The sequence below is a fragment of the Bison bison genome, unplaced genomic scaffold (genome assembly GCF_000754665.1).
Source record: "Bison bison bison isolate TAMUID 2011002044 unplaced genomic scaffold, Bison_UMD1.0 scf7180017864375, whole genome shotgun sequence".
Lineage (NCBI taxonomy): Eukaryota > Metazoa > Chordata > Mammalia > Artiodactyla > Bovidae > Bison > Bison bison.
In genome coordinates, this window is record NW_011494947.1 from 517,276 (window position 1) to 524,846 (window position 7,571).

The 7,571-nt window shown below is 59.3% G+C and overlaps 1 protein-coding gene across 1 annotated transcript in view; it reads left to right on the plus strand.

The window, feature by feature from the left end:
- Positions 1-5,845: 5,845 nt before the first annotated feature.
- The window catches only part of RALGDS (ral guanine nucleotide dissociation stimulator), a 35,844-nt gene continuing 34,118 nt past the window's right edge, over positions 5,846-7,571 (plus strand). Inside the window, exon 1 of the mRNA XM_010856938.1 lies at positions 5,846-6,785. Coding sequence (XP_010855240.1) covers positions 6,684-6,785 — 102 coding nt within the window. The 5' untranslated portion in view covers positions 5,846-6,683. The remainder of the gene's footprint in view (positions 6,786-7,571) is intronic.

Consider the following 7,571-nt stretch of genomic DNA (forward strand, 5'->3'; position numbering starts at 1 on the left):
CCTCCACAGCCCCTTGGGTCCAGGAAATCCCTGCACAGGGTCAGGCCTCCTTCCCCTCTCACTCACCCTGCCAGGAGCGGGCTTGGAGCGTCCCCGAGGAAGTGTGCTTTCCAAGCCTAGGGACACGGGGTGGTGGCGTCTGCCAGTAGGGCACCCAGCAGGGCGAGGGTCCTGGGCCTAGGTGTGCCGTCCTGCACACGTGTATCTTGGGAGCCTCCCCAGCCTCTGAGTGAATATGTGACCATGTGTCAACCTGGTGGTGGCTGAGCGAGCACGTGTGTGAAAGGACGTGTGCAGACACACGACAGGTACCTGGGGAAGGGAGAGCGTGCATTGTGAAAGCGCGTGCACACGTGTGCAGGCATCTTGTTTGTTCAAAGCTCCAGGCCCGAGCCTTGACCGTGAGGAGGCCTGAGTGTTCATGCCCGGACCCCCCAGCCTCTCATCTTTAAACGGGTAGGCGAGCTTACCAGCTCACGGGGCTCTAAGGTGCTCGGCGCACGCCCGGCTCACACTGGTGTGCTCTCGCCTGACAGTTGCACGGAGACCTGTCCAGCTCGTGGAGAGTCCCCCGGCAGGGGAGGCTACCTGGTGCCTTGGCGCCCTCTCGCCAGTCCCAGGTATGAGCAGGCGGAGGCCGAGAGGGGAGGCCCTGGCGTCTTGCCTTCTGTGGGAGACACCAAGGAAGGAGCAAAGTCCAGGGCTGGGCAGAGGGACTGTGGGTGGCAGGAGGGTGGGACAGAGGATGTGCAGCTCAGCCCCAGAACCTGGAAACCCAAGGCATCTTCACCCTGCCACCCCCACGGCCGGCAGGAACTCCGTTGCTGGAGAAGAAGTGTGGGAAGGAGGACAGCAGGCACCCCCCACCACCTCCTGGCAGCCATCTGGAGCTCCAGGTCCTTTCCAGAGGCCAGGACAGCTCAGGAGATCCCCTCTGAAAGGGCAGCCCCGGCCCCCCGAAGGCGGGTGGCGGGGTGGGTGGTGGCACCGGGCACGCAGTGTCCCTGGCACGGCAGGCAGCCTTCTCACCACAAGAGCCCATTTGTTCTGCCTCCCCTGGCCCTGAAGCTCCCAAGTGACCAGGCTGCGCTGGGCACAGGGGCCTGACTGTGGGCTCAGCTCCCTGCCCCGCAGGCCTGGCTTCCCTTCGGGAAGGGGCTTCTTAGTGGTCAGACCACTGCAAAGCAAACTCTGTGTAGCCGGTGAGCAGAGTTCCATTCCCCAAGAATCATTACTGAGCAGGGAACTCAGGAAGGAGGAAAAAAATCCCCGGATTGAACCACAGCTGAACTGACTGCCCACCTCCCCCGACCGACATCCCGAGGCAGGCGGGCTTCTGGGAACCTCTAGGCCCCTGTTTCCTGGAAAACCTGGCTAACCTGCTGTTCTGACTCCCCTGACCGGCCCTGCCTCTCATCTCTGCTCCCAGCTGCGTTCTCTGGAAAGCATTTTAGTGATAGGTTGGCAGACAGGGACTTGCCCTTCTGCTTTACCGTCCATCATGTGCCTCTCCTGCCTTGCTGCCTCTTCCAGGAAGCTTTCCTGGTCATCTTCCCAGAACAAAGTAGGTGGCCCCGAGCTATTGAATATTTGTAAGTCCTGGAACTTGGAAGCTGGAGGAGGAGCCACCTGGACCAGGGAGTGTTTCTTGAGAGCCCACAGTGTGCCAGGGGACCGTTCTAGGCGTCGATACGTCAGGGGATCAGAGTCCCTGCTCTCAAGGAGCTCACCCCTGTTCCAATTTTTTAAAAAAGAAAAAAACTAAAAAATGCTCATAACACCAGTATCTTTTGTGCTCCTGTGATGGTGTGTGCGTGCGTGTGTGAGTGACATAGTCATCCATCTACTGATCGACTGGGGCAGGCATCATTCCAGCCACTTGGGCATGAGGGGCGAACAGGGCAGATTGAGCTAGAGCCCCACTGAGTTGGGGGACACAAACCAATCCCACAGTGGATGGTTCTTTTGTTGACATTTTATTAATGTTACTTTCTTAGCTCATCCTTATTCAGAGTTGCAGCTCTCCAGTCCCATTGTTGTTCGGTCACTAGGTCGTGTCCGACTCTGCAACCCCATGGACGTTAACCTTCAGGCTCCTCTGCCATGGGATTCTCCGGGCAAAAATACTGGAGTGCATTGCCATTCCCGTCTCCAGGGGATCTTCCCAAGCCCGGGATCAAACCCCAGTCTCCTGCATTGTCAGGCGGGTTCTTTACTGTCTGAGCCACTAGGGAAGAGCCCCGGCTAGATCCTGCTGGGCACAAAGCCAGTGGGAGCGGCTGGGGCAAGGCCCGGATTCTCAGATTCTTGGCTTCTTGGCAACTTGTGTGACTCAGTGGGCTAGTTAAAGGAGCCAGCAGACGGGCAGCCGGAGCAGGGGAGCCCTGCGGTGGGTGAATCAGTAATCAGAGTAGCTGACCTCGGGGTTACTGTCTTGCCTGGGGCGGGGCCAAGCCTCAGCTGCCAAAATAAGCACCGCCCCCTCTGCGGTCCTGGTGGCTCAGCTTGTAAAGAATTTGCCTGCAATAAGGGAGGCCCCGGTTCAGTTCCTGGGTCAGGAAGGTCCGCTGAAGGGATAGGCTTCTCACACCAGTCTTCTGGCCTGGAGAATCCCATGGACTGTGTAGCTCACGGGGTCCCAGGGTCGGACTGGACGACTTTCACTTTCCCCTGCCTTTCTTGCTAGGGCTCTGCCGCTCTGACCGGCCCCTACTTCTCCCCAGCCTGGGAGAGGGGGCGGAGCTTCCCCATTAAGGCATGTGACCTTTCATACAAGTCACTCTGAGGCTCTGGCCCCTGACGGTCGTCCTCTAAAGAGGAACCCCTGCTGGTGGAAATAAGAGCAGAATCGTCCTCAGCTCTTAGAAGAAGCTGGGAGCAGTTTGGGAACACCAGCCTCAAAAGCCAGCCTGCTGTGTGGCTTTGGGTGAGTCTGGTGCTGTCTCTGAGCTTCTGGCCCCAAGCTGCTCACCTGCAAACCTGCCTCATACATTGTTACTGTTAAACGATGCCCACACTGGCACATCAGTGAACAGCAGAGATAAGGGGGAGGGGGGTGGACCCCTGACTCCGGCTTAGGCTCTGAGTTGGGTGTTGGGGAGGCAGACAGGGACATGAAGCTGGACATCATACAAGGGACCAACCACCTTCATACATCATACAAGGACTATCATACAAGGTCCCTGCTGACAGGGACCCAGCAGCGCCAAGCTGGACTTGTGCTGCCAGGAACAAATCCACTTTAACCCAGAACTGAGCAGAGGAAAGCAGGCTGCCCTGGGACCTGACAGGCCCAGGCATAGCCCTGGGCATGGCACTGACCCGCTGTGTAGCCGCAGGCAACTTGTTTGCCCTCTCTGGGCCTCAACTGTCTCAGTTTTACAACAGAGTATAATTACAGCGGCTTCATCTGTTTCACAAATGCTGAGTGCAGAGGTGCTTTGTCCCACCGAGGAGCACCAGGGACAGGGCAAAGCTGGGTTCTGGGGTTGGGGCTGGGACTGGGGGGACGTCAGTAGCTGCTTCTGCCTGCAAGGCTTCTCAATGTGGGCGTTTGCCTGGAGGGAACCCCCGCCCCAGACTACAGCCCCTTTCCCGGTTTGGGGGGCTGGGTCAGTGGCGTGCATGGCCACAGCGTCACCCCTACCTTGCAGAGCCAGGCCGGTGGTGACCGTGTGTTGAGTGACTTGATGATGGGCCTCGGGTTCCCTGAAACGAGAGGGAGGAGAACCGGGGCTGTCTCCCACCCCCAGCAGGACCCTGAGTCAGGTCAGGAGCCTGCAGGAAAGAGGAGTGAAAACCTGGCCCCGGGCCTCTTCTGTCTGCTTCCTGGACAGGATGTTGTGCTGAGCAAACAGCCTGAAGAGGAGTCACCACTCTGGCTCTGAGTCACAGCGCCTAGCGACAGCCCAGCAGTGTTTATAAACAGTGCGCTTCCCACCGAGGCCTGCACCCTGCCCCCACCCCCGCCCTGAGCCTGGAGGGGATGCCCAGATGCTGGAGGCAGCAGGACCCCCGCCCCAGAACCCTGGAATCCCTGCCCCCGCCAAGAGCGGAATTCAGGGCGCATGTCTGTGCGTACACGTGTGTCCACCAGTGGGGTTTTGTGGGTCTGAGCTCCGTGTGTGGCTGGCCAGGTGCCTTATCCTGGGGCCACCTGCATCGTGGGCAGAGCGCTAACGGCAGGTCACGTGCCCACGGTATCCTGGGACAAGTGTGGGAGGCAGGTTAGCATCTCAGGGCTGCTGTAAATGTCCCCCCGAAGCCGCACCCACCCGGAGCTCCATGCACGGTAGGAGCACGGGGATGGAGGTGGAGAAAAGTGTTGGGCGGGCCGCCGGTGTTGCAAGTGGAGCGTCCCTAACCGTCCCAGCCCCAGAGCCCTGGCCATCCATGTCCCGTCTCCGTTCCAGGCCGTGACAGTGATGGGGTGGGCCATGTGGTGACACAAGGCCGGCAGGGAACAAAGGCGCCTCTGCCGTCCCCCGACGCGGGTGGGAGGTGGGGTGGGCGGGTCTGGGAGGTGGGGTGGGCGGGGTCCGCCCCAGGCCCCGCCCCGCCCCAGGCCCCGCCTCCTCGGGGCTCTGGCCTTTCTTGCCTGCAGCTGGTCCTGTCCTGCCCCCCAGCCTGTGACTCAGGCCCTCGGCCTTCCCAGCGGCTCGGGGCCCACTGCTCTGCAGCAGCCCTGCCTGGGCCTGGTCTAGCTAGCAGAGGAATGGCCTAAATGGCTCCGAAGCCAGGTTGACCTGTGCAGAAGGTTGGGGTCGTTGGAGAAGAGCGCTCAGGAGCCATGGGTGGTAGACGTGCCAGTTTGCACGGAGCTTGGTACCAGGGAAAACGCTCAATAAATGCCTGTCGAATCTAAGGCATGAACACACAGGCACACCTCACTGCGCAGCCTGGTTCCCTGTTGGTTCCTGTAACCCCACCCCCGCTTCCTCAAGGGCCTCTGGAAGCTCTCCCCCTCACCCCCAAATGTGTCCACACAATTGGAAAGGCTTGTTGGTCCCCACACTGCCCACTGATCCCTGCCACAGGCACTGAGCCCGGGTCTCCTTTTTCATCCACTGTCCCAAAGGCTGGGGAGAGCTCACTGGTCCATGTCCAGGGCAGTCCAACCACAAGGGATGCCCGAGGTCATACGACCAGTCAACTGGCAACATGGCAAAGAGAGGCCAAGGGTGGGGTCCTCCTAGGGCCCCCCCAAGCCCAGGGCTGTCCCCCACCTCACCCAGGTCCTGCTGGGGCCTGCCCAGGGCTTCTCCCCAACAAGATTGAGCACTCAGGGGAGCCCTGCTATGCCAGCCTGTCCTCAGGAAGGTAGATCAGACCATATTTGCCAGCCCTCTTGGCCTCACCTTTGCAGGACCAGGGCTGCCTTGCGGTGGCCAGTGCATGCTTGCTGCTTTTAGATGACAAGCATTTCCAAGTTATCCCCTGGGACCCGGTTGTAGGGCTGCATGCCGAGCACCCAACAGGCCTCAGAGTGTCCTTTGGAGCTTGCTCTTGGAGGAAGAGCCAGGCCACGCCATCCCCAGTGCAGGGCTAATCTCCGCCAACATCCACTGAGTGTGTGTCAAGTGCCAGGCCCTGGGGCAGGCACATGACCATGGGAGACGATCAGAGTGCCGCCCAGAAACCAGGCCTGTGCTGAGTTCTTGTCGAATCCGGCAGTGTCCTTGTGCTCATTTGACAGATGAGGAATCCAAGGCCACTAAGTCGCTGGCGCAGAGTCCCAGAACTGCTAACAGAGAGCCCAGTCACCTCTGCTGTTTCTCAAAGGTCCAGATTAAGTGTCTCTGTGTGCAGTAGGGCCAAGGTGGCTGGGGAGAAGGAGCAGGGGCCGGAGGGGAGGTGAGCTTGGGGCGGTGGTCAGGGCTGACTCAGAGGAGCCTGGAGGCGGGGACAGCAAGGACTCTGAATTCTTTTGTGGGTTGGACAGAAGCCTTTGGAGGAGTTTTAGTGCGGGAGACACATACTGGGTGCAGGCATGAGGGAGGGTGTGTGGGGGGCAGGAAGGCTGCTGCCTCAGGGTCCACCTGGAACCCCCTGCCCCTCAGCCCACCCACCTCCAGATGCCCACCCACATTCCCTAGAGCAGAGGTCCCCAGCCTCTGGGCTGTGGACCAGTACCTCCCGTCAGATCAGTGGCGGCCTCAGGTTAGAAATAAAGTGCACAGTAAATGTACCACCGTTGAATCATCCCCAAACCATCCCCCTCACCCCCAGTCCATGGACAAACTGTCTTCCACGAAATCAGTCCCTCATACCAAAAAGTTGGGGGCCTTTGCCCTAGAGAAGCCCCGCTGCAGAGGCTCCCCCGTCCAGGGCATCCTTCCTGCCATGAAAGAAATTCTCCTGCCCCAGCAGTGTGGGGGCAGTGGTTGGGTTATGTGAAACTATAATTTGAAAACCTCTGTATACCACACCCCCTCCCATAACGGATCAGAAACAGTGAGGCTCAGAGAGAAGAGGAACGTGCCTGTCCCAGAGGAAGGCAGTGTCAGGCGGGGGCAGGAACTAGGTCTCGGTTCCCCGGCTCTGAGCGGCCTCCTCTGCTGGGTCCCCTGCGCCCCCAAAGCCACCGGAAGAGGATGTGAAATGCTAGCTAGCTTGGAGAAGCAGGGCTTTGCGCCAGGCCGTCAGGCTCGGCCCCTGCCTCTCCTCCAGGAACCGGGGGCCTGATGTGCCTGCGGGCTGGCTCCGGAGCCCCGGTCCACCCTCCTCTCCTCTCGGTCCCCACGATCCTGTGTGCCCAGCCGGCCGCCTGCCAGGGCCCAAGAAGGGTAAGGAGGCAGCCCAGCCTTTGGGTCACCCTGGCATCTTTAGGTGTGGGGATCTGAGCTCTGAACGCTGAGGCAGGGAGGGTATGTATGTGGGCTCTGCAGAGGTGCACACAGACACAGGACCCGGACTCTCCCTGTGACATCTTGGGCAAGTCCCTGCTCCCTGCGGCCTCAGTTTTTCCATTTGTCAAATGGGTATGTTGGACTCAACTCGGGTTTCAGTGTCTGGTCTGCGGTGAAATGAGAGAAATGGAGACAAGGTCATGCATTTGCCTTAAAGTCAAATATATTCATTTAGTGACCGTCAGTTTTTTTTGATCGTATGCCCTCTTAGTTACTTTTGGGGGATCTTTTCTGAAATGATGATAATGATGATGGTGACAGTTTTTTTTTTTTTAAACTGCCCTACTTGGCAAAATAAACAGTTGCTAACCCTAGGTTGGTCCCGGCCATTTAAAATTAAATCCCATGTCTAGGTGGCAGACGTGGAGGAGTTCTGAGGGCTGAGTGATGGGGAAGGCTTCCAAAATGAGACAGTGGCTTAAGAGGAAACGGAGGGGGTCAGGCGGGTCTCCTGTGCCCCACAGCACCTGGCTGGACTCACTCCTGGCTGGTGGCTCCACTGGCTGAGCTGTTTTGATCTCTGTGACTTGTCCCTGGGTGGTGATTTTTTCTCCCAGGCAGGGGAGTGAGGACAGGGCCTCAGGGTGTTGGGGACACAGCTGGGCCCTCCCCCCAAGACAGCAGATCTGAGCTGGAACTACTGGCTGGGCTTGGGACAGTCCA